This window comes from Aricia agestis, chromosome 7 (assembly GCF_905147365.1).
Source record: "Aricia agestis chromosome 7, ilAriAges1.1, whole genome shotgun sequence".
NCBI classification, from domain to species: Eukaryota; Metazoa; Arthropoda; class Insecta; order Lepidoptera; family Lycaenidae; genus Aricia; species Aricia agestis.
The window spans coordinates 4,890,658-4,916,973 of NC_056412.1; the positions used below are offsets into that span (position 1 = coordinate 4,890,658).

Consider the following 26,316-nt stretch of genomic DNA (forward strand, 5'->3'; position numbering starts at 1 on the left):
GTATAAATCATAACAATATTGTTTTTCCGCCATTTATAATACTTGACACTGGCCATGGTTATATAGCCGAAGTGCCATAATAAGAAAAAGAAAAATCAAAAGTCAAATGTCAAACTCATTGTTTTCAGGTTTATCAAGTTTTATTCGTTGTTGGCAGCTATGGCAGATAATAGTTTAATAATTTCTATTTTTTACTTATTCTAATGAAAACATCTGCTTATTGTGATAGCACTTGGATATGAAGATCAAGGAAAGGGACAAAGTTCACAAGAAATGCTCAAACGTTATAAAAGTAATGTTTTCTTGGAAGAGAAAGTGTCATGTGAAATCAGAGAATTGCCTTCAATGATGTGGAAGAGGTCGATTGTGCAAGCTGAGGTTCGATTCGCGCGCGCCTACGCACACCTAGTACTCGTATTTACTATATTTGCCGTGAGTAACAATATATACATGCAATGTTACTGAGAAATGATTGAAACCAGAATGTCATCACTTCAAAACTTATATTCCAGGCAACAAACAAGTTTACAGCTCACATAAAGTTATTTTATGCTCCTTATAATATTTAAGTTGTCATGATATACCACAATAAATAACAAACATTAAGTTGTAGAATTTTAAATAAAGTAAAAGCCAACAATACTCTCCCTTCAGCAAATAAAAGTAATAAATCTAATAAAACTGAATAATTTACTGATGGGTGAATTAGAAAAAAATATATAAGATATTATGGGCATACTTTGGTATGGACCGTATATTATATAATTATATTAAATTTTTTGCTGTAGTTTTTACTTACATGAAGTTTGTTTTTATGCAAATTGCATTAGAAAGTTTATTAGCTGGCACTTCATCGTGAAGAAATATCAACTTGCTAAAATTGGACTTTTAGCCGCTCATTGTTACACATACATTTTTTTTTTGTTTTTTAAATGAAATAAGGATGGAAAGCAACGTCCGTCGCCCATGGACACTCGCAGCATCAGGCGAGCTGCATGTGCGTTACCGACCTTTTAAGAGGAAATAGGGTAATAGAAAATAGGGGGGGAGGGTAGGGATGGGAAGGGATAGGGGATTGGGCCTCCGGTAAACTCACTCACTCGGCGAAACACAGCGCAAGCGCTGTTTCACGCCGGTTTTCTGTGAGAACGTGGTATTTCTCCGGTCGAGCCGGCCCATTCGTGCCTAAGCATGGCTCTCCCACGTATAAACATGCAATGCAAAAGTGTGTAAAGTGATTATTTATTCAATAAAATCCCTTATCAATATAAAAAGTAGCCAGTAAGACCTACTGAATATGCATGTTAAATTTGGTAAAAAAACAAGAAAGCCGTTCCGGAGGAGTATGGTAACTAACATTGTGACACAAGAATTTTATATATATAAGATTTATTCTACTAAAGTATGTCATTCATGTCATCCTTAACCTTTGGGTTTTTTGATGCAAGTTTTTGTTTACATGTCATTTCAATAAATGACTCAGATAAAAATGACCTTTACCCTGTATCATATTAAAATAATAATATTATTTTATTATTTAATAATGAAATGTCTCTCTAAATAGTTAAAGAGGCATTTTAGTACATATGTAAAAAACATTGTATTTTGCACAAACACTGCATGTCTTTACGTGGTAGGGCCATCCTTCGGCACGAATGGGCCGGCTCGACCGGAAAAATACCATGGGCTCACAGAAAACTGGCATGAAACAGCGCTTGCGCTGTGTTTCGCCGAGTAAGTGAGTTTACCGGAGGTCCAATTGCCTACCCTTCCCTTCTCTGTCCCCTTCCTTACCCTGAAATCCTATTCCCACTTAAAAGGCTGGCAACGCACCTGCAGCTCTTCTGATGTTGCGTGTGTCTATGGGCGACGGCAGTTGCTTTCCTGATGGAATGGTACCCGTTTGCTTGTTTACCCCCTTATTTCATAAAAAAAATGCCATTTCTGCCAAGCAATTACATATTATGAAGTTGTGCACAGGCTGTGTTTAGTGCAATACTGTTTTTTCTAATTAAATAATATTAGGAAATAAGTAGTGACCGACCGAACTTTCCGTTTCGGCCAGTTTCGGCCAAACACCTAGTTTCGGCCTTAGTTTCGGTTTCGGCCAAAATATAGCCGAAACTTTCGGCCCCGCCGAAACTCATGCGTCGTTCAGTAAACTTCGCAGCTAACTCGTGCTTGCTTGTCGGTGAGGCCCCGGCTTAGTTCGCATCTATTTAATCGTGTTTTGAGATTATGTTTTCCAGATTAGTCCCAAATCAAAAATTAGCACTTCGTTTTATTTTTATTTAGTTGTCTAAACTTATTGTTATCGAAATTATATTATAGAATTTTATTTCTACGACAAACGCAGGCCTTTTTACTAAACATAACTGTTGGCAAATTACATGCTATTTTAACAATGTTTCCCAAACAAACGATTTAGTAAATGCTATGATAAATTGATTATGTTTTGTATTAACTTTATTTACTTAAGAATTTTGTTTGACTGCGAGATTATAGGATATATTAGGATACTAGATGTCCCGCGCGGCTTCATCCACGTAAATTAGGAATTGTACGGAAACCGTACATTTTTCCATAAAAAATAGCTCTTATGTCCCTACTCCCTTCACTTGCTCTACTCTATATCTGTGCCAAATATTTCCACAAAAATTGCTCCAGTAGTTCGTAATTTCTAATATTTCCCCAGTATTTCCCACATTTTTCTGAGTTTCTTCAATCGTTTTAGTCTTAGCCTATAGTCTTACTCGATAAATGAGCTATCTAACACTGAAATTAGTTTTTAAATCGGACCTGTAGTTCCTGAGATTAACGCGTTCAAGCAAACATACTCTTCAGGTTTATATTAGGTAGGTATAGATTTTTTTAAATTATCGCTTGACAAACTCGAGTCTCGATCTAAAAGCCTATGAAAAGTACCAACAACAGGGTCATTATAGGCTCATAAGTCATAGTCATGGGACGATGTATGGTATAATATTATGGTAGTGATGATGATGATGAATGTAACTTGCATAGTAGCATAATATGCTTTCCGTTCTTAAAACAACGCCGAAACTCCCAAACTTTGTCGTAGATCAAAACTATAATTCGGCTATAGACTAGGTTACTACACGTCGTTTTTTTTAATTTGCCGCCATTTATTCGACACTGGCCATGGTTTTATAGCCGAGGTGCCATAATAAAAATAAAAAAAGAACCAAGAAACTAAATGTCAAAAAAAATAATTGCCGTTGCTTTTATGGTTGCTATGGAAAGAGTTTTTTGTCTTTGTCCACTGAAACTCAAGTCGATGGGTGGTGCCATGCTCGGGAAAAATATATGTAGACATGGGAAAGAAACTGCCATTACTTTCTTCCGAAGAATCGACTGAGAAACCCCGTGCTAGCTATGCTGGAAAGGACGTTTTTAGGTTCGTTGGCATCTCAAATAGGAAATGACATGGAAAAAAGTAACTTTATTATTTTAAAACTAATCACAAAATTTATAAGGCACTTCGAAGGCCCAAAATGTAAAGACATCGATAACTATAATTTATATAAAAAGGAACATCTAAGAACATCAATAGAATTTTATATAAAATTATGCAAAATTGTGCAAAACGAGGATCAGTTTGGTAGGTCTAGAAACAGTTTACAACACACAAGGCAGTCTTTTCCGGACAAGTGGCACATACGAAATATGACTTCTTTCGTTTTTTATTTTTGGCGCAGACACGACAAGGCTGCGTTGAAACAGCCTTCTTAGTAGGTGGGAGCTTTTCTAAGTGATGAAAATCTCTCAACGGAACACGATTTTTATGAACTGCCGGCGATGTAGGTCGCCGTAGGACAGAGGGCCCAGGCAGCAACGACGATGGGTCTGCAGCAGACCCATCGCCGTTGCTGTTTGCTTGAACTTGTTCAGGCTGTACTGGCGGTATTTGTGGTCCAGGTGCTTCTGCAGCTGTGGTAGTAACACTGCCACAGTTCAGTCCCAGTAGATATTTCACAAAATCTTTCCAAAACTTCAAGAACCGTATTTCGGATGTCCGGTCTTACAAACGTAGCGACCTATGCGCGTTTTGTACGTAAAATGATGCAAATACAGTACGCAATATTACGTAGATTGTGGCACCACACATGCCATTTTTAAACAGGGTGCCGGGTACGTAGTGTTACGTAGGAGACCATTTGTATGGTGGGAACCAATAATGACCTGAAAATATATTTGGCACTCAATGTGTTAAATGTGTTTTATGGAGTTAAAATAGCAAATCCGATTTTTATCTTCTGAACGCCCAATATTCGAGAATAATGGGCGTTCAGAAGATAAAAATCGGATTTGCTATGAACGAGTTTAGTTTATGTTGGTGAAATGCAATTGAGTGTTATTTAAAACGTGTTTATACGTTTAGAACCTGCTAAGTGTGTGCTAAGCACGTTTAATTTCTTTGGTAAAATCGTACCTACTTGGAATCGTATAAAAAACGGAATATAAACACACCGGCAAAATTAGAGGAACATAACAAAATTTTCAATTTTTTTTTAAATGTTCACTGATTTTAATATATTTATTTATTTATTTACTGATTGATTATTAAAAAATAAATTTTATATAAATTTAGGGCATAAAAACGTGAAAAATAGAAAAAAATCAGCAAAAATCAAAAAATTAAGAAAATCTTTGAAATTTCAGTAATAAGTTTTTAAGATAAATTCTCCATTTTTATTAAAGAAATGCCATGTTAAAAGCGTGTAATGCCTTCTATGGATCTCAAGAGGGCCTGGATACGCCATTCCATGCTTGCATTTTAATTGTCAATCATTTCCTGTGGGATATTCTCCTACTCCCCCAGTAGCGCCAACTCGAGCTCCTGGCAACATTTTGGAGCTGGAGTTTGAACTCGTACCGTTCACCCATTGATGTGCCACACGTCTTCAATCGGATCCACATCCGTAGACCACGCTGGCCTCTCCACCTGGGCTACGCCAGCATCGTTTAGGTAATAATGCCCGATTTTCTTACTCTATGGACGCACATAAAATTGAAATTACTACCTTAAACTGTGTAAAAGGCACACCATGCAGTTCCAGAATGTCGGTGCTATAGCACTATACTGTCAAAGTACCATCATCTATAATCATCAGCTCCATGCGGGCTCCAAATCATATGCAACTCCAAACCATTACGAAGCCTGCATCATAGGCCACTGTTTCCGGTAAGTTTGATGGCCTGTAGCTTTCCTTATGATTTATCCATATTCTTTATCGCCTGTCAATACAATGTACACAGAATTTGCTCCCATCACTGTACAGCACAAGATTTCACTCACTTGTCTAATTTTGATGTTCACGCGCAAATCTTAGCCTGGCTCTTCGGTGTCCTGTCTCAAGTTTTGTTGCCCTTGCTGGCACTTTTGAGTTTAATTTAACTTCTTTGAGTCTTCTTCTTACTGTACAATCACTTACACGTTCATCTTGGACCTGTTCCGACAGGTTTCGTGTCTGCATAGCAGTTTGAGGTCGATTTCTTAAGTTTTGTTTCCTTACAAAATGGTCATCCTGAACCATTGTCACCCGATATCTGCCTTGTTCTCGTCTCCGAACGTAAGATCCAGTCTCTCTGAAGCGTTGAAAGTTACGATGAACCACGGAAGCCGACACACCTAAGGCCTGATTGACCGAACGGTAGGTATGACCTTTCTCTATCGTGGTTACAGCTCTAGCTGTCGCAGATGCTGGGAAATCACTAATTTTGTATCTAAGCAATATTGTGTTCTTCCAAAAACCAAACAATCAAATGAGCTGAGCATACCTTGCACCCCGCTAAAACGCCATTCTTATCAGGAACACTTACAACGTCAATAATCGAAAAACACTTATTAGGGCATAATTGCTATAAAAACCTGTCAACTTGCCAGTTTTGTTCAATATTTTATTTCTTGAATGAGCTTAGAAGCTATAAAAAAGGCTTTCAGACAGCCCGACCCACTTGAGTTCAAGTTTTGGCCCTTTTTACCTATGTTCCGCTAATTTTGCCAGTGTGTGTAGTACAAAAAGTTTCTAGGGAACATATTCGAGTCCAAGATTAATAATATTTATTTTAAGAAATGTCGCAAAAAGTAAAAAATTCAATGTGGTACTTTAGTTTAAAAAGTTGTAATTTATATTAAAAATTTTAAATCTTTTACCAAGTTTCGGTTTCGGTATCGGCCGAAACTGAGACTATGGCCGAAAGTTCGGTTTCGGCTGAAAAATCAGTTTTGGTCGGACACTAGAAATAAACATATATAAATAAGATCTGATGGTTAGGTAGGTAGACAACTGCCCAAGTCTATGGGCACTCTCAACACCAGATATAATATGCTTCATTTGTAACCCTACAACCTAACTAACCCCCTTTGAGACTTTCCATTACTTACATTTATTTTTATTTTATTTTATTTGGAAAACAAACAGTTACATAATAAAGGTATTGTCCGTATCTAGAAATTTTATAAGGAAATGTATTATGACTCGGCGAAATAGAACACACGCGTTTTTTAAAGTCTGTGGTTTAAGATTCGATCGAGCTGGCCGATTCGTGCCGAAAAGTGGCAGTATATTTAGATAATAATTATAATATACATAAGTTGGTCTTATCTTATATCTTTAAACAAGCAATTCTTTTTATATTTATAATTGGAATATCGGAATCGGCTCCAACGTTTTTCATGAAATATAGTATGTACTTAAAGGGGGTGTCGGGGGCGATAAATCGGTTTAGCTAAGAATCATTTTTAAAAAAATTATTTTATTCGTGTTTTGACGTCAAATAGCTAGTGTATATAATATAATAATGATATCCATAGATATTATTATTATTAATTAACTCTCAACAAAATGATGTTGTCAGGTGTCATGCAGTGTGGGCAACTGCGCGGACCTCGTGATCGAGATCCCGGGATGGGGCTCGGAGGGGGCGGAGGGGGCGGAGCGCGCGCACTACCGCCTCGACTACACGCCCCCGCAGGGCACCCCGCCCCCCAACTTCATAGTACCAGCTAAGGCCTCCACCATCAACTTCCAGGGCCTCCCCGGTACCAAGTACCACTTTATGTTGTACTACTCGAACGCTACGTTTGCAGATCTGCTCACATGGAACCAAACTATTATAACAGGTATATATGCCATTTAATGTTTATTTACTTGAAATCAGTTTTATCACATCTCCACGTTACGACATCGACGGTAACGACGTGGCACGGTATGTTTACGTGACGTGTAAATTTACGTCAATATAACGTAAAAATGGACGTCTTTTTAGGGTTCCGTAGTCAACAAGGAACCCTTATAGTTTTGGTCTGTCCGTCTGTCTGTCCGCAGTTTTGCTCAGAGACTATAGGACCTACAAAGCTGTAATTTGGCATGAATGCACATATTAATGATGCTGACAAAATGGTACATCCCATCGTGTGGGGTGTCGGTCATTGGATAGGTTTTTTAAAAATATTATGAGTATTCATAGATCATTTTTCAATTAAGGATCCCTTTGTGAAATATTAAGTTTTAAAGTGGAAAAAATCGTTAGAGTCTAGTGTCCCCCCCCTTCTACCAGCTAAACGGTTGCTTCTGCAAATGTGAAAAAATTCACGGGAGTAAGAAATATACTGAATTTAAAAGGAAAACTATCACGGCCTAGAAGACTTATACATACAAAATTTTTAATGCAAAAATTAAAAAAAAACTAGTTGTATTACGGAACCCCATATTGCGCGTGGACGGCACGCACTTGGCCGGTTTTTTTCTTCTTTTTCTCCGTTTTTAACAATAGCAAAAGCAGAATACGTATCGATCCACATCTAGATCAGAAGAATTTAGCAGTTTTACAAGGAATGGCGACGTACAATGTTGCTATATCGTGATGTGCATTTTACGTTGCGTTAACGTAAATTTGCACGTCACGTCAACGTACCGTACCATTACCGCACCGTCCCACGTTGACGACCTCGTGACGTGGAGATGTGGACAGGCCCTCAGAGATGATATTGCCCGTAAATGCCGTAAATATAGAATTATAGACAGATACTCGCCGAAAATGCCTGGTCGTTTATGCATGTGTTAATAAATAACTTGTATTTATCTGTATTTGCATCTATGAACATAAGACAACATAGCAAAACGTTATAATATAAGTGTGATGTTGTCGCAGCGCCGGAGCCGCCGACCAATCTAACAGTGGCGCTGGGCCGCAACAAGCAGGCCACCATCTCGTGGGCGCCGCCCGCCCACGGCGACTACACAGGGTTCCGCTTCAAGGTAATAGCCGCGTACTGACCAAGCGAGCAGCCTCGCGAGGCAGTTGCTCGGTCGGTCAGGACGTACCTCGCCCGAGGCAAACGCATGCGTTGCCTCGCCCAAACGTGCCGCAGCCCGAGCCGAGCGTTGATGGTTTTTGTCGATGCTCGCGCCGGTGCCTCGGCACGTTTGCCGCGCTCACTCAAGACGGGAGTGTTTTGCCTCGCTTATTCGTTGTGTGTTTGGACTTATGCGTCATTGATAAAGAACAGTGTCTTAAACCAATACAACTATATGGTTAATATTGACGACTTTGGGATGCACAATGTCCTGATTACACAAATAGAAAAATAAGTCAGGAAATGAACCTTCCAATATAGTTGAATTATTAAAAAGGCAGTGGTGGCGACAGCTCCCCGAATGTGCGGCCTCATAGTGGTCTCGGGCAAACTATACGCACGCGCGATCTCTATTCGACTTCAACTTAAACTCGGCTCGGCCTTGCAGCCGCTCGAGGCAGCCTCGGATTAGAAAAATACAGACCGAGGCCGCCTCGCGCGGCATGCGTAACGCGGCAAATGTTCGAGGCTGCTCGCTTGGTCAGTACGCGGCTATTGAAAAATCCTATGTTAGTTATGTGTACAAGGCCTTATACATGATACAGTGACTGCACGTTGTCTTAAATATACATCGACTTCCAGACACAAAACTTCCAACACTCGCACTTTCACACATACCTACATGGTCCCTACTTTCCTCACAAATATTTGAAACTCAACTCTCCAGTCTCTTCCGCGACTGAAATATTTGTGCTGTACCTATTTGTGTAATTACTTATGCTAGTAACTATAACATTATATAATAACGGCATACGATTAACTTAGGGCCTGTTTCACCACTTCCTGATAAGGCTATCCACCAATTAACTTGACAGATAGAGTATGGAGAATCTGTCAAATAAGCCTATCCGGCACCTTATCAGGAAGTGGTGAAACAGGCCCTTAAAGTGCTCACAAATACTCCAAAGTAACTAAGAGCATTGAAATGTAAGTTCCATTTAGTTGTACCAAACAGAGACTTTGAAAACTCGACTAGTAAAGCTTACATTGCCTTACTGCGAATTAAGTCAGTCCAAGGGTACGTTTCCATCGGAGATGCGTTATTCATGAATGATTTTAAGAAGAACCTCTGCGCTTGGTGGGAAATGTATCTATGGGTTTTCAAAAACACATTTCTTGTAACGCACTCTGATGCCAAGTCAAGGACTTGCCTAAAGCCAAGTTGACGCAGGTGGTGCCGCTGACGGAGCGCGGGGCGGGCGGCGCCCGGAACGTGACGGTGGAGGGAGCAGGCAACTGGACTTACCTGCTGCGAGACCTGTCCCCCGGCGCCACCTACCAGCTGCACGCCTTCACGCTGCTGCACGACAAGGAGAGCGCCGCGTACGCCTCCTACAACTTCACCACTAGTGAGTACGCAAGTGTGCACGTATTCGTGCGTACGCGCACGCAAACTAGCATGCATTCGTACGTACACACCCACACAAGATGGACGTGTGCGTGCGGGCGTACGTGTAAAACAGGTTTTTATTAAAATGATAACAAAATAAAAAAAACAAATGAATGTTACTATTATTATAACATTCATTTGTCTGTTTTATAAATTTTGTAATAAACATACTTTTATTTTAAATAATAAAAATCTTTGTCTTTTAAATTGGAAAAGTGATTATTATCAACCTACTACTACGATCAACATTAATGGCGGTTAAGCGTCAGTGTGATTTAATAATGTTTCTTATCATTTCAGTTAAGGCTAAAAAAACTTTACATCATAAACCGATTTTTGGAACTTCGGCCAATCACAGTTTTAGTTTTATTATGTCGAGAGAGTATCAATATTATGTCAAAGCGGTTTAATGTAAAATTATAGTTGACCGTAATCCTTAATCACAATAAAAAAAACTACATTTAATCATGCAAAACTTACTTAGGGTTAATTTATAATAGCGCATAGTCGAAACTCGAAGCGAAGCGAAGCGAATTCCCAAAAACTGAACACAGAAAATTCAACCTTAACTCCAGAGCGTAACGCATACATTACTTCTGCGAGGCCAATCAGCGTTGGTCGTTCGCATTCACGCGAATTGGCAAGGAAGCGCGTGCCTTTTTAAATTTTTAGAAGTAAAAAAGTGCGTTAACGCTTTGGAGTTAAGAATGAATTTGTTATGTTCAGTTTTAATAATTCGCTTCGATGCGCTTAGACCGTGCGCTAAAAAATATTTTTAGTGTTTAAATATTTTGAAAAAATATAGTAAAACACTAAAAAATATATAAATAAATAGTAAATTTACTACAAAATATTTAAATAGTAAAAAATATTTTTAAAGTTGAAATATTTTGTAGTAAATTTTTACGCAGGAACCTAGGTAAAATACTATTTTAAGCTGAAAATATCTCAAACATGTTAAATATTTTCGTATGAGAAAATGATTTTGGTATTACGTAGGTATGTTATATGTATGAGAATTTTAATGGTAAACGGCCTCTTAAGGGTTAAAAGTAGAATCTACGTTTCCCTACAGAAAAGTGCAATATAGGATATGATTTTAGGTATAGAATACACATTCAGGTGTACTGCATAATATGAGTATTCTAATTCAGAGTCCGAATAATTAGATAGCATCACATTATCAATTAATCGTTTATATCAAAGAGATATAGCGATATTATTAGTTGCGAACACTGCGAAGTACAACAAGGTGCGCTATCGTCAGATCTAAACGTGATAAGCAATGTAGCTTCGGCACTGTGTGATGTCTAACTGCCGTTAATATTAATTACTTAACTTTAATTAAATGAAGATCTTGACATAAGTCCCATACTCTCATTAAAGAAGCTTAATCATCATTAAATGTCTATGTGCGGCCGTAACTGCGCGTGTAAAATTTGATCTTGATTCTTGATTGATCAGATCAACAGTCTGTCAGAAAAGAGTAGACGCTCAACTAAATTTTCTAATCGTATATCAGTATCGAATGGTGGTTTTTTCGCCTCGTATTTCCACTCACAACGTTTGTACACTTCAAATATTATCACTCTGGCACATTTTATATCTGGTTTAATAAAGTTTTTCAATATTTTATTAACTGACTTCCAAAAATTAGGAATTTAAAATTTATGTGCGGCTGTAGATATATATTTTTTTTGTAATTTAAAATTTGTGTTCGGCGTCTATTATTTTTGACAATCTATATATAGTATTCTAATAATTCTCTATGTTAATTTATATTTAATCGAGTCAGCGCGACAGATTGGTAGCATTTGCGATCATAGTACCATCGAGGAAATTGATTCCTAGGCAGTTGACAGACCAACGTCATTTGGTCGGATCACGTCAATTCAATGTTAATTGTGATCTGTCAGCTGGGTTTGACGTAACACGACCAAACTATGTAGGTCCCCCATCTGCCTAGGAATCAACTTCTCTGATAGTACAAGACTAATGGCGATAACACAATTCACAATTACATCTAACGACCACTGTAATAGCCAATGACGGATGTGATTTAATGGTGGGACAGTTTAGATTTATTTTACATCTGAATTTATAGTTAGGATAAGATCCTATCGCGATCGGTAGTAGAATTACTTTGAACTGGCTGTAATTGTGATGTGATTACAGCAACACCATTTGGAAAGGCAATAGCGTGTAAATAGCTAAATTGCCTGCGGGATAATACAAAGTTCTCAAAAAAAAAACACTCCGGAATCCGTATCATGCCCGACTAACCTGTTCCATAGTCAGCAGGGGTGCTCATCAGGCAATTGCAGTAGCAGCAAGCCCGTTGGATCTTGTAGGAGCAAGATGATTGTCTTCTGTAGCGCACGTTCCGCTCCGGAGCGTAGCTGAAGTACTCTTGAATTTTGAATGCACTTTGGTCGGCCGACCACACAAAAAGGTCACAGCGATTATATTGAAAAACCAAAAGGGAAAGAAACTTGAAATTCCAGCTGGATTAAGCCTTTTCAAGGAAAAATTATCAGAACAAAATTTTCTCGTATGCCGTCAAGCCCGGTCAGCGGCTAAAAGCGGCCAGCAAACACTTGTCATCTGTCAAAGATATGTATTCTTCGTCTTCTTCCGACAGTGGTGAATTGCCATATTATGTTAAAGGTTCATCCAACGGTTGATGAACAGAAACTCCCAAACTGAGCTACATCCCAACAGTGGAAATCAAACACAACACAAATCCAGAGTGTAATTTGAGAACTTATTATTTAATTATTAAGGAAATTTTATACGTGGGAGAGCCATGCTTCGGCACGAATGGGCCGGCTCGACCGGAGAAATACCACGTTCTCACAGAAAACCGGCGTGAAACAGCGCTTGCGCTGTGTTTCGCCGAGTGAGTGAGTTTACCGGAGGCCCAATTCCCTTCCCTATCCTCCCCTTTTCCCTCCCTTTCCCATCCCTACTCTCCCCTATAATTATCCTATTCCCTTTTAAAAGGCCGGCAACGCACCTGCAGCTCTTCTGATGCTGTGAGTGTCCATGGGCGACGGAAGTTGCTTTTCATCAGGTGACCCGTTTGCTCGTTTGCCCCCTTATTTCATAAAAAAAAAATTAAGGAAATATAATATATTAAATTATAACAAAATTAAGTGCACAACCACCATTATTTTTCATGAACATGAACTTGATGGCATAAGGTCATTTTGACGTTAAACTTTGAAAATACAATTTAAAAACTATATCGTCGACATTTTGACATTACAAATTTAAAATTGTGTTTTAAAAAATCAAATGTCGAAAGTAAGAGAGAAGCCGTTATGCCCTGGCCGCACCTGCGTAGTGCTTCGTGCTTAAAACGATACCATTGGACGATCTGCGTGTATCGTCCAATGGTATAGTCTCATAGCACGAAGCTTCGTACACAGACGCATGGGCGGCCGCGGAATTATAGTTTATGTAAGAGTTTATGAAAGTTAACCCTCTTATAAGAAGTAAGGCTATTGTGAGAGTATTAAATTTCTTTAAATATAATGTAGATAAATAGATAAAATAGAGATATCTGAATATATAACACGTTTTCTCACGACATTTTTCTTTGTAACCATAGTACCTATTTGCTGCTCTGTCGTACCTTGATTGTGTCATCAATTGATAGCTAATTGGTTTATTGTTTATCAAAATGGTCAAAGCAATTGTATAACAATAATCACCGTGCCCTCGAGAGCACAATACGATTGTACGTCCTTTTCAGTCGGATATAATTGTATTGTCTTGTTTGTTTGGGCATCGCTAACAACAAATATGATGAGCATACGCAATTCTGTACATCACAAGCTGTTAGCAGGCCTATCTTTGCCGAAGCCAAGCTATCATATTTGTAATTTGTCAATGGCTGATAACCGACATAGTGATTTCGCATATATTGCGACCTGTAGCAATATGCGCAATCTCTATGTCGGTTATACTGTACTTGTACAGTGCTCCCAAAGTGATAATGTGCATAGAAATTTTCGTAGTTTTTCGGCAACGGTCGTATTTCCCGAGCGTCGGAAGACGTCGCTGCAAGCGCTGCTTTAAACTTAACTTTAAGAAAAACAGCGCTTTGCAGCGACGTAGAGGCGCCTGACTTTGCTTGGCCGTTACCATGGTAACGCCGCGAATCGCGATGACTTCCCGATGGACCGGCGACAGCAGACAGCCACCGGCTATATGATATTTACTTCTATTCCCTTTGAACAAGGTGCAAAATGCAAGTTTCATAGATTCGGGTGTTTTCGTGATTACGACAATTAGCGAAGATTTCCATGCGCATTATTAATTTGGTAGTACTGTAAGCAGCAAGCGTTTGACAGAAGACAATGTAGTATCAGAGAAGTTGATTCATAGGCAGATCACAGATGGCGGACCAATGTAATTTGGTTGCATTATGTCAAACCCAGTCGACAGATCGCAACTAACATTGATTTGACATAGCCTGCCCAAATGACGTAGGCCCGTGATCTGCCTATGAATCAATTTCTTTGATGGTACAATACCTGCTGTCAAACGCCTGTCGCTTATGGTGCTCCCACACTGCCGTTAGAAAATGTTTAGTAATGTTAATAAACATTTGTTAGCAAACATTTAATCACAAATATTAAAAATGTTAAACATGTTTTCATGTTAGAAAATGTTTAGTAAACGTAAGTAAGTTAACAAAATATGAAGAGTCCACTGCAATAATGATGAACGTCCAAAAAAATTACAATCCTAACGAGTACTGCCATTCTGTCACTTGAAATAGTATCTTTAAAATGTATTTACAAAATTAGCAATATCGCTTGTAGTTCATGTATGTAACATATTTACCACGAAATATGTTTTTTTATCTTTCGGCTACACGGCTAAAACGCTCAACGTCACAGGCGTTTACTTCAAAATAATCTTTAATTCCAAGTTTTGTATAACAAAACAAACGGGACACCCTATTGGTAGATCAGTGATTAGACGGCTCGTGGATTCTCTTAGTGGATTGCGATCAGGCTAGTGATCTCTATACTAACTTATCTCTATTCTATCTGGATAGCCGATATGGTAGCCCGCAATTTAACCTTTTTAAGCGCTGCGCCTCTCGTTACTGAAGGAGTAACTAAATTGTAGCTTACTGCGCATGCGTGAACACTATAGTGACAGTTGACAGTGAACTAAATAGAACGAGATAGCGCAATAACAGTTGTTATTGCGCTATGTCTTTCTGTTATTTCCTTTTTCAGTAGCTGGCGGCGCTGTCTCCTCCATACCATAAAGTTATTAATATACCTAGCGGAATAGAGAAACAAAGGCCTGAGCTAGAGAGATGTCACTATCAGTAACACTGCGTGGTAAAAAGAGACGTGTGATACATGACAGCAGCACTCTTTTTTTGACGTCCAGTCGGCACGTGCCGCACGTTGACAATTTAATCTCATAGAATTCATGTTCAATCATGCTTGTGTAAGTGTATACGTACATATATTTTTCACACAGATGAAAACCAACTTCGGTTTCGTTTGACAGCTCGAGATTGTTGCTCTATTCCGCTAGGTATAATAACTTTATGCTCCATACTCAGGTCTATATTTTTAAACTTTTTCCATAAATATCAGCTATCCAGTTAGTATAGAGATCAGCTTGGACAGGCATTAGCTGTGCGGCGTATACAAAGAAAAGAATGTTATTAATAAAAAAATTAATTTGATTCGCAGCAGCACTGAAAACAAACGACACGACTATTAATGCGCAGTGGTTGTATTACTTACGTAATCTATACAGACTGCTACATAATAAGACATCATCTTATTTATTGTGCTATAAAAACATTCAATAGCGTGATTTAAATAACTTGTAATGTTACGAGCAAGTAACATCTAAATAAATAATCGGCCAAGTGCGAGTCGGACTTGCGCACGAATGGTTCCGTACCAAAAGAGCAAAATTAGGACAAAAATTGTGTTTTTTGTATGGGAGCCTCCCTTAATTTTTTATTTTATTTTAATATTATTATTAAATATTAAATTCCCCATTTTTTTGGTAGTCAAATTTTTCACAAAGGACTTTGTGAAAAATTCAACTACCTACCTGTTTCCATTATTGATATTGACCAAAAAATGCCAAAAAAAACACGTTTGTAGCATGGGAGCCCACCTTAAATTAAAGTTAGGTAATTAATGGTGGCATTTATGTTGATTTATTTACCTGACGTTTACCTGGCTATGTCCGGAACGAACCGATCCTTAATTAATCACTTGTCGTTTGTTACTAGGTCTTGCCGGATACCACGCGTGAGTAAATATTGTAAGCATCGACAATACACTGAACGACCGAATATTCAACGTGGTAGGCAACGTAGTTTCTTCGTTCGACTTTCAAAAAGTGTATCATGATACCCATTTTGAATAAAAAGATATTTTATTTTATTTTATTTCAAGTAGAGCAATATAAAACAGTTGTCATTTTATTATTCTTATTATATTTGACATAAAACGTGTGTGTGCGCAGAGCCTAACACGCCGGGCAAGTTCATCGTGTGGTTCCGCAACGAGACGACGCTGCTGGTGCTGTGGCAGCCGCCGTACCCGCCCGGCGCCTACACCCACTACAAGGTGTCCATCGAGCCGCGGGACGCGCGCGAGTCCGAGCTGTACGTGGAGAAAGAGGGTGAGCCGCCCGGGCCCGCGCAGGCCGCCTTCAAGGGCCTCGTGCCGGGCCGCGCCTACAACATCAGCGTGCAGACCGTGTCCGACGCGCAGCTGTCCGCGCCCACCACCGCGCAGTACCGCACCGTGCCGCTGCGGCCAGCCGGCGTGTCCGTGCCCGCGCTCGCCGAGACCGCCTTCACCGTCGCTTGGCTGCCGCCCGCCGAGCCCAGCGAGTTCGAGAAGTACCAGGTGTCCGTGGCGGCCGCCGGCGCCGGCGCGCGCCGCCTGCCCGCGCAGGTGCGCTCGCGCGACGACCCGCCCGCCTGCACGTTCGACGGCCTCGAGCCCGGCGCCCACTACGCCGTCAGCGTCAAGACCATGTCGGGCAAGGTGACGTCGTGGCCGGCCGCCGCCGACGTGACGCTGCGGCCGCTGCCGGTGCGCGAGCTGCGCGCCGTGGCCGCCGAGCCGCCGCGCCGCGCGCTGCAACTACGCTGGGCGCCGGCGGAGGGCAGCACGCAGGACGAGTACCGAGTCTCGTACCACGAGGCGGACGGCGCGCGCGACGACAGCAGCTCGCTCATCGTCGCCGCGCCCGACGTCACGCTCGACGCGCTGCTGCCCGGCCGCAACTATACCATCACGGTTTGTTTACCTATATTTGTGTCAAACGTGCAGCAACTACTTATTCCAACATGCATAACACTTGTTTCCTAATGTATATCACTCGTTTCCTAATGTATGTTCATCTTTTTGAAACTGTAAAACACATTAAATTATTGATGAAATTAATGTCATAATACTAATTTGAAGTGACTAGTTTCCCAATGTAAATTCGGCTTAACAATTTTCAGCGTTGAGTGAATTACTCATCATTCACTCAACGCTGACACGTATAACACCATAATCGAACATGCTCGATGAAAAGAGAACAAATTGAAGATGAGAGTACAATATGTAAGTCGTATCGGGCAGGTGTCGGCGGTGTCTCGCGGCGTGGCGTCGAACGCGAGCGCGACGTGGGCGGCGACGCGGCCGCTGGCGCCGGTGCTGCGCGCGGCGGCGGGCGGCGAGCGCTCGCTGCGGCTGGCGTGGAGCGCCGACGTGGAGTCGCGGCAGGACGGCTACGAGCTGACGTACCGCCGCCGCGCGCCCGCCGCGCCCGCCGCCGAGCTGCGCACCGCCGCCGCCGAGGCCACGCTGGCCGACCTGTGGCCCGGCGCCGTGTACGAGCTGCGCCTGCTGGCGGTCAGCCACGGCCTACGCAGCGAGCCGCTGGTCGTGCTGAAGCCCGTCCGCCCCCTGCCGCCGGAGTGGCTGGGCGTGGAGCGCGCGACGTCCAACTCGGTGGTGGTGCGGTGGCGCGGCCCGCCCGCCGGCTCCGTGGGCCGCTACCTGCTGCGCTACCGCACCGCCGCTGGCCCCGACCTCGCGCTCGACCCCCTGCCGCCCAACGCCACTAGCGCTGAGGTGAGCACATTTTTAAGGAAATGTTAGTAAAATTCCGGTATTTTATCAAATCAATCATCACTGCACTTACTCCGCCGCAATAAATAAAGCACATGTATGAGTTTGCTGTTTGGTACAATAAGAATTCTACATTCCCGGTTATTTAACTGTTTATTACTGACTTACTTGCTCTAATACAAGTATTTTTAACGTGGCGGCCGAAAAGGAAGATCTTCCGACCGAGCGAGATAGCATGCTCGGTCAGGCCGAAGCCCACTGACGTCATATCAGGCGTTGTATATATCTTGCCGTTCTCCGAAACTTCGATAGCGCGATGCAGGAATGTTATGCGAATTGTGGGTACCGCCACATCACTCCCCCCCGAAGACCTGTGGTATTCTTTGATGCGCTTGTGTTGTCAGGTGTGGGCCGAAGCTACGCGTGCAATGACCAGGAGAGGGACCCCCGTGCTCTGCTTGTTGACCGGTCGTTGTAGCCTATGGCTGCCCCGTTCAAGCCAGACGCAGGTTCGACCGGCGCGGACCTCCAACGCGGCTTATGGTCGAGGCGACCCGGTTATGCTTGATGTCTGCAATTTCACGTTGTTAGTGGCGGCCGAAAAGGAAGATCTTCCGACCGAGCGAGATAGCATGCTCGGTCAGGCCGAAGCCCACTGACGTCATTTCAGACGTTGTATATATCTTGCCGTTCTCCGAAACTTTCGATAGCGCGATGCAGGAATGTTAGGCGAATTGTGGGTACCGCCACATCACTCCCCCCCGAAGACCTGTGGTATTCTTTGATGCGCTTGTGTTGTCAGGTGTGGGCCGAAGCTACGCGTGCAATGACCAGGAGAGGGACCCCGTGCTCTGCTTGTTGACCGGTCGTTGTAGCCTATGGCTGCCCCGTTCAAGCCAGACACGGGTTCGACCGGCGCGGACCTCCAACGCGGCTTATGGTCGAGGCGACCCGGTTATGCTTGATGTCTGCTGACGTGGTGCGGAGGGGCGGGGAGTGTTGATGATGATTGATGTCCAGAAGGATGCGTGTTCTTGTCGGTGGTCACCAATTTAACGTTGTTAGTGGCGGCCGGAAGATGGAAGAAGGAAGATCTTCCGACCGAGCGAGATAGCATGCTCGGTCAGGCCGAAGCCCACTGACGTCATTTCAGACGTTGTATATATCTTGCCGTTCTCCGAAACTTTCGATAGCGCGATGCAGGAATGTTAGGCGAATTGTGGGTACCGCCACATATTGTTATACATTATATTATACGGTTTACATATTAAGCATACTTAGTTACTACGCCACACCTGTCCAAAAATGTATGAACCAAAAACCCAGAATCGACAGGAATGAAATGTGTAGTCAATATACTACACACAGTACTATAATAATGGAAGCGTGATTACGTTTAGAAAATTTTCCCGCCTGTCACGACTTTCTTGACGGACTATACTTCTTATCAGTTTTTCAAAGGGGGGAAATTAAAACAGTTTACGTGAAGAAATAAAAATTATTTATTTTGAACTAAAATTATCAGTCTTGTTAAAAATATCTTTGAGCTAAAAGAAAAAAAAAACTACAAAAAACAGAGTCTTTGTTATATTTTAATTTAATGTGATGTTATTAACTTGATTTTGAATTTTATCGTTGATTGTTCAGGGTTGCCGCTATCACAACATTGTATTGTATTTCCATTGGCATAATATATCGAAACGTACGTGGTGCGCAGATCACGGATATGACGCACGGCGAGCGCTACACGATCACGCTGGACGCGGGCAGCGAGGACGCGGGCGGCGAGGTGGCCGAGAGCGGGTCGCCGCAGGCCGCCACCCACACCGTGCGCCCCAACCCCGTGTCCAACGTCGCGCAGATGGTCGACCCGCGCAACATCACGCTGGACTGGCCGCGCCCCGCCGGCCGCGTCGACCTGTACCGTGTGCGCTGGTGGCCGGAGCCCGAGCCCGGTGACGCCCCCACCGCCGCCGCGCCGCCCGCCGAGCGCAACGTCAGCGCCGCCGTCGGCCGCGTCACGCTGGACGGCCTGCGCCCCGGCCGCGCCTACGGCGTCTCCATCTCCGCGCACTCCTACGACCTCGTCAGCGACGTCTTCACAATGCACACGCGAACCAGTACGTCTCGCTCCGTATATTATGTATCTTATTTTTCGCATTTGTACACTCAAGTTTATACTAGGATACCAGTGACTTGAAATTAGTGTTGTGCATTAATTTAATCAATAATTTCACGTATGTAACATGCAGCATATGCAGTTATACACATACGCAATTATGTTGTGTGTGTGCATCATTGACATTATACGTGTCAGGTGCCCCTTTAGTCTTTAGTTAGCTAGTCATATATAAGATTCCGTAAGGGCTTGTCGCCCTGCCGCTCCGGCACCTATACTAAGCATAATTATCAAAATCGTTTTATTACAATTAAGTGTGTAGAGTCAATCGCGGACCATTCCAACATGCATAACACTAGTTTCTTAATGTAATGAGAGCATAAAACTTTCCTAGGACCGCTGATCCTGTCGGAGATGAAGATTGTTAACGACAGCGACCGCGGGGAGGGCGGCGACGGCGCGGAAAGCGAGGGCGAGGCGGCGGCGCCGAGCGTGCAGGTGCTGTACACGCGCACGCCCGACGAGGACACGCTGTTCGACGCCTACCGCCTCCGCCTCGACAGCGCCGGTGACGCGCCGCGCACCGTCGAGCGGCCGGCCGCCGCCGCGCCGCAGCGCGTCACCTTCGACCGCCTCGTGCCCGGCCGCCTCTACAACCTCACCATGTGGACGGTGGCGCGCAACGTCACCTCGCACCCCGTGCAGCAGCAGACGCGCCTGTTCCCGCGCCCGGTGCGCGCGCTCAACGCCACCGTCGTGGGCGCGCGCGAGGTGACGCTGCGCTGGGAGCGGCCGTTGGGCGACTACACCGACTTCGAGCTGCAGTACCTCCACTCGCCCGATCGCCTCGCCACGCTCGCGACGACCGAGCCCGAGCTCACCGTCCGGGACCTGCGCCCCTACACGGCGTACACGTTCTCGTTGGAGGTGCGGTCGGGCACGCCGGCCACCATTCTGACGCGGTCGCCGGCGCGCTCGCTGAACGTGACGACACGCGAGGCGCCGCCCGCCGCGCCCTCCGACTTCCGGCCGTCGGACGCGGCGCCCACCGAGCTCACATTCACGTGGAGCCTGCCGCCGGAGGACGCGCATGGCGTGCTGCGCCGCTTCGTGCTGGAGTACGCGCCCGCCGATGGCAGCGAGCAGTCCGCCTCCATGGAGCTGCCGCCCGACGGTAGTATTAATATATTAAAATCTAGTTATTGTAATGTCATTTCATGTTATTATTGTAACACAAACTGAACTTCAGCACTTTTACAGACCTGTAAAAGTACAGGCCAAAATAACCTTGGAATGAAATAATTTTCCAAGTGTGAGTCAGACTCGCGCACGAAGGAATCGTACTGTTATAGAGCAAAAATAGACCAACAAAATGTGTTTTTTAATGGAAAAAATTTTATATTAATTTTATTATTAATAAAGTAAGTAAATGCTTAAATAATATTTAATAATATTAGCTAATATTTAAATTATATAAAATTATATAACAGCCCGCACGGGGCGAGTGACGGGTCTGCGGGCGGGCGCGGCGTACGAGTTCCGGCTGCGGGCAGAGTCGGGCGCGGGGCCGGGCGCGGCGGCACGGTACGCGCAAGTGATGGCCATCGGCGCGCCGCCGCGCCCGCGCGCGCATGCGTTGCCGGCCGAGGTGCGGCGCGGCGCCACGTCCGTGGCCGTGCGCTTCCGCTCCGACTACTTCTCGGCCGCCAACGGCAACGTGACGGCGTACACGCTGGTTGTGGCGGAGGAGCCGCGCGAATCGCCGGAGCCGCTGCCGGGCTGGGCGGACGTGCACCGCCTGCCCGTGTGGCCGCCCTACCAGGTCACGGAGCCTTACTACCCGTTCGCGTCCGCCGCCGTGGAGGAGTTCACGCTGGGCGCCGAGCGCTGCGACCCGCCGCACCGCCCCTACTGCAACGGCCCGCTCAAGCCCGGCACGCGCTACTACGTCAAGCTGCGCGCCTACACCGCCCCCGACAAGTTCACCGACACCGCCTACGCGCCCGTATACACAGGTCCGTCTTCTTTATATAGTGAATAATATAACAATATCGTATTTTTTTATTTCATTTAAAGATAAGCTTAATACAATTAACTTAAAAACTATTAGTTCTATAAAAAGCTAGAATAAGTGCTGCTTTTTCATTAAATACTTTCATACATAATATTTAATATTTAAAAAAAAATTGTATTTACTTTTAAACAGATTGTGAAACTTTAACTTATAAATAGACAAGCTATATACATAATATGTCTACGTCATTAAATTCTTCATTGTAAGCCTCAATGCTACGTTTTAGGAAGCAATTACATATTATTACTCTAAATTCAAATAATATCATGCATTTTTTATTCTATTTTATTAAAATTTTAAAGCTTTTTTTGCAAACAAAATTTACTTTTCAAACCACCTGCAGAGGCGGACCACACGGGCTGGATAGCGGGCGGGTGCGTGGCGGCGGCGCTACTGGCGGCGGGCGCGGGCGCACTACTGCTGCGGCGCCGACGCTCGCGGCCGCCCCCCGCGCCCCGCGCCGCCCCCGCCTCGCGCCCCGTGCGCGTCGCCGACTTCCTCGACCACTACCGCCTCATGTCCGCGGACTCCGACTTCAGGTGAGCTCAGCTAGATGAGGGAGCCGTGGAGCGATACCACCGCGTTAGAGACGTGCACACTGACGCCCTCTCTGCGCTCGCAGGTTCAGCGAGGAGTTCGAGGAGCTGAAGCACGTGGGGCGTGAGCAGCCGTGTACGGCCGCCGACCTGCCCGTCAACCGGCCCAAGAACCGCTTCACCAACATCCTGCCGTACGACCACTCGCGCTACAAGCTGCAACCCGTGGACGACGAGGAGGGCTCCGACTACATCAACGCCAACTACGTGCCCGGCCACAACTCGCCGCGCGAGTTCATAGTGACGCAGGGCCCGCTGCACTGCACGCGCGACGACTTCTGGCGCATGTGCTGGGAGTCGGGCTCGCGCGCCATCGTCATGCTCACGCGCTGCGTGGAGAAGGGGCGCGAGAAGTGCGACCGATACTGGCCATACGACACTCGGCCCGTGTACTACGGCGACATCGCCGTTACCGCGCTCAACGAGTCGCGCTACCCCGACTGGACGGTGACGGAGCTGGGCGTGTGCCGCGGTGCCGAGCAGCGCGTCGTGCGCCACTTCCACTTCACCACGTGGCCCGACTTCGGCGTCCCGTCGCCGCCGGCCGCGTTGGCACGCTTCGTGCGCGCCTTCCGCGAGCGCGTGGGGCCGGACACGCGGCCCGTGGTGGTGCACTGCTCGGCCGGCGTGGGCCGCTCGGGCACGTTCATCGCGCTCGACCGCGCGCTGCAGCAGCTGGCTGCCGGTGCCGACACGCTCGACATCTTCGGCATGGTGCACGCGCTGCGTCGCGAGCGCGTGTGGATGGTGCAGACGGAGCAGCAGTACATCTGCATCCACCAGTGCGTCGCCGCCGCGCTCGACGGCCAGGACCTGGCGCCGCCGCCGCCCAACAACCACCACCACAACCCCGCCTTCGAGGGTGAGTGATGGTTCCCCCTCCTCTCCCGCCTTCTGCCTGACCCAGGGAATCCCATTTCGCTAAGATAATATTATTGATGGCAGATCCTGCGTGAGGAGAGCGGCAGCGCCCGGGTCCCTTCGCCGCCACTCATACGGTCTCGGATAAACGACGTTAACTAAACAACAGCTATTTACCGATGTCTGCTGAGCCCTCTAACGAGTGTTACTTTCCAACTAACGTTCCTCCGCGTCTCTCATTACGACTTGGATATTCTTATGTCGGCCGTAGTCGATGCTTGTCCCCATTACATGAATGATTAATATTTCACAAGCTCCTAAGTGTACTTTGCTTTCGACTCGTAACGCGTGCGTGGTTTGAACGTGTGCGTGCATGAGTGTGTGTGTGCGCATGACTCGTGTAATAATAACGAATAACTTGTGTTTTTGTGTTGCAGACGACGAGGGCATCGCGGAGTCTGGAATGTGAGGCTCGGGGAAGGCGATGGGTGCGGGAGAAGGCGTGCAGCGGCCGCGAGCATTCCGTCCGAAGCGCTTCGGCGCATACCTGTAGCAATAAGTTTCTATGATTTTGTAAAAATGTACATTGATCTGTAAATGAGGACCGACCCGGCCGCCGTCCGATGCGCGTGTACTAGGTAACATTTATTGTGTTATGTATAAATTGCAAAGACGTAGCAAACCTTGACCCATTAGCAAAAACATGTGGTAAAATTTTACGTTAAATTGTTTCATGATATATTTTTACTTGTACTTAGTTTCAACAGTGCACTGTGCCGTACTTTTAGAGCGGAGCGAGTGGTCGTAGAGATTTTAATTTTGCCCAAACTTTACTCTATTATTATAGATGATATTATTATAATTATACAAAAATATACATAATATTTTGATAGATTATTATATACAATATACAATCAATTAAGTATACATTTTAAAAGACTCGCACTAAAATATTTGTGTCAAATATAATATTTTGTTAGGGCCTTGTATATCAGAGATTTTTCTGTTTCTTCGGAGCGAAGCAATCACTAGATAAACGAGCGACTTGATCGCCGCACAATCGCCCAGCCCTGAACTCACACTAAAAATCGCTGACAGCGTTTCTACCTTAGCTACTTTGCGAGGAATGTGACTTTAAGAGGATACACCAGGGGCGAGAGAAATTGAAAATAGGTATTTGAAAATGTATTGCTGTCTCACCAATCTCAAGTCTCCCACCGCAGAGATAGAGACAACACGACAAAAGTTCTAATAAAAGAACAGAAAATCTTCGATTCGTTGTCCGCTGATTCCTTCTCCAAAACTTAACCGATTTAAGTAATTTTTTCATTAAGAATTAAAGCAAGGCTTGAGCTGTGTTCCTATGTTTTATTTTTTTTTGTATATTCTAGCCAGTTTTGTTTTTTGGGTGTTTGAACACAATGGAAAATCTGGCCATTTTTTTGGGTTTTTGGACAATCTTTTCTTTTTTAATAAATAAATTATGAAAAAAAAGAAAACATAGGGACACGCTAATAGTGGCCATAGATATTCAGGAAAAAAATCATAACTCTACCGGCATTATCCAGGGAGGAAACAGGGGACAGCGTTTGTATGGAAAAACGGCGGTGTGAAATCCTCTTAATATCCAATGGAATAACTGCTCTGAGCTTATGTCAGGCAAATTATTCTATTTTCAAAATCACTTTCCTCTCAGCGAAAATGCAGCCTTATTATGGTTTATGATGAATCGTAAAGGCTAATGTTACGTTTCGGATGCTATTTCTTTGGCTAAGGGCTGAGTAAAATGGGGGAGTGAATATAGCGTTGGACGCTAAGAATTATATTTAATAAAAATCAAACATCATTATAATATTATGGTCGTTTTAGCTTTAAGTTTAAATGCAGCAGAAAAAAGGCCGGGCATGTACTTATACTCTAGTTATAATTTTATTTTAAATGTTACTTGTTTTATGAATTTAGTTTTAACTGTAACGGATAGAATCTCACAAGTGTACTTAAAAAGCTTTTGCTGCTTGGGAGCAAGACGCGCCTCGACTAATGCGTATTTTTACGCGTTATAACTGTCCAGCATTTAAAATGTTTGGGGTTTGTGATAGTATTTGCAGCTCTTTTACTCTCGTACATAATAAAATATATTTTATATTTAGCTAGTGTTTCATTCTTAACCTATAATCAATATTTACCTTCACCAGTTCCTTGACAGAAGGTTTTGGAATGTTTTGGATCACAGTATATTATAAGTTTATGGTTTTGGATATGTTTTAGATATTGTTTTGAAATCAAGAAATGGAAAGGGCGTAAGCGATAAAATGGTTATTGTCGCGTAATTTAGAAACCATAAATAAACACATATAAGCTATGGGCAAATTATAGTGTAGGTATGCTTGATCTAATCATGTACTTTGTTGTTTTTAATTATTATTAGTATAACAATAATATATAATATAATAGTTGATTTAAAATATAATATCCGTATAGTATATGTAATAGTCATTAATAATTATTAGTTATATAATTAATCTTGTCTCAACATCACCCAAAGGTTGGCTGGAAGAAATGCCTAAAGGATATAAAAATTTACCAATCGTGTTATGCTATGGATAATTCAAAGATATAGACATGAATCATGATGAATACTGACAATTAACTTTAATTTCTTAGCTGTCATTGTTGAGAAAAATCGATATCGCTTCAGCCATTTATTTGCCGAAGCATGGCTCTCCCACACTTATACGTGGGAGAGCCATGCTTCGGCACGAAT

The 26,316-nt window shown here is 43.7% G+C and overlaps 1 protein-coding gene and 1 long non-coding RNA gene across 3 annotated transcripts in view; one reads left to right on the top strand and one right to left on the bottom strand.

Annotated features, from left to right (window-relative positions):
• The window catches only part of LOC121729016, a 20,175-nt gene extending 16,127 nt beyond the window's left edge, over positions 1–4,048 (bottom strand). Inside the window, exons 1-2 of the long non-coding RNA XR_006035906.1 lie at positions 3,965–4,048; positions 3,065–3,071 (exon numbers count right to left, since the gene is read on the bottom strand). This is a non-coding gene — a long non-coding RNA (uncharacterized LOC121729016). The remainder of the gene's footprint in view (positions 1–3,064; positions 3,072–3,964) is intronic.
• On the top strand, positions 145–24,434 carry LOC121729002 (tyrosine-protein phosphatase 10D). 2 transcript variants are annotated; one of them, XM_042117370.1, is made up of 12 exons: positions 145–432; positions 6,883–7,147; positions 8,179–8,285; positions 9,555–9,732; positions 16,296–17,080; positions 17,411–17,905; positions 19,620–20,022; positions 20,416–21,195; positions 21,512–22,036; positions 22,439–22,634; positions 22,718–23,553; positions 23,990–24,434. In XM_042117370.1, the coding sequence occupies exons 1-12, from the start codon at positions 274–276 to the stop codon at positions 24,019–24,021; spliced, it is 4,761 nt and encodes a 1,586-aa protein (XP_041973304.1). In that variant the 5' UTR covers positions 145–273; the 3' UTR covers positions 24,022–24,434. The 2 variants fall into 2 exon arrangements, with proteins under 2 accessions (XP_041973304.1, XP_041973305.1); XM_042117371.1 differs by lacking the exon at positions 23,990–24,434 and adding an exon at positions 23,637–23,690.
• Positions 24,435–26,316: the final 1,882 nt, after the last annotated feature.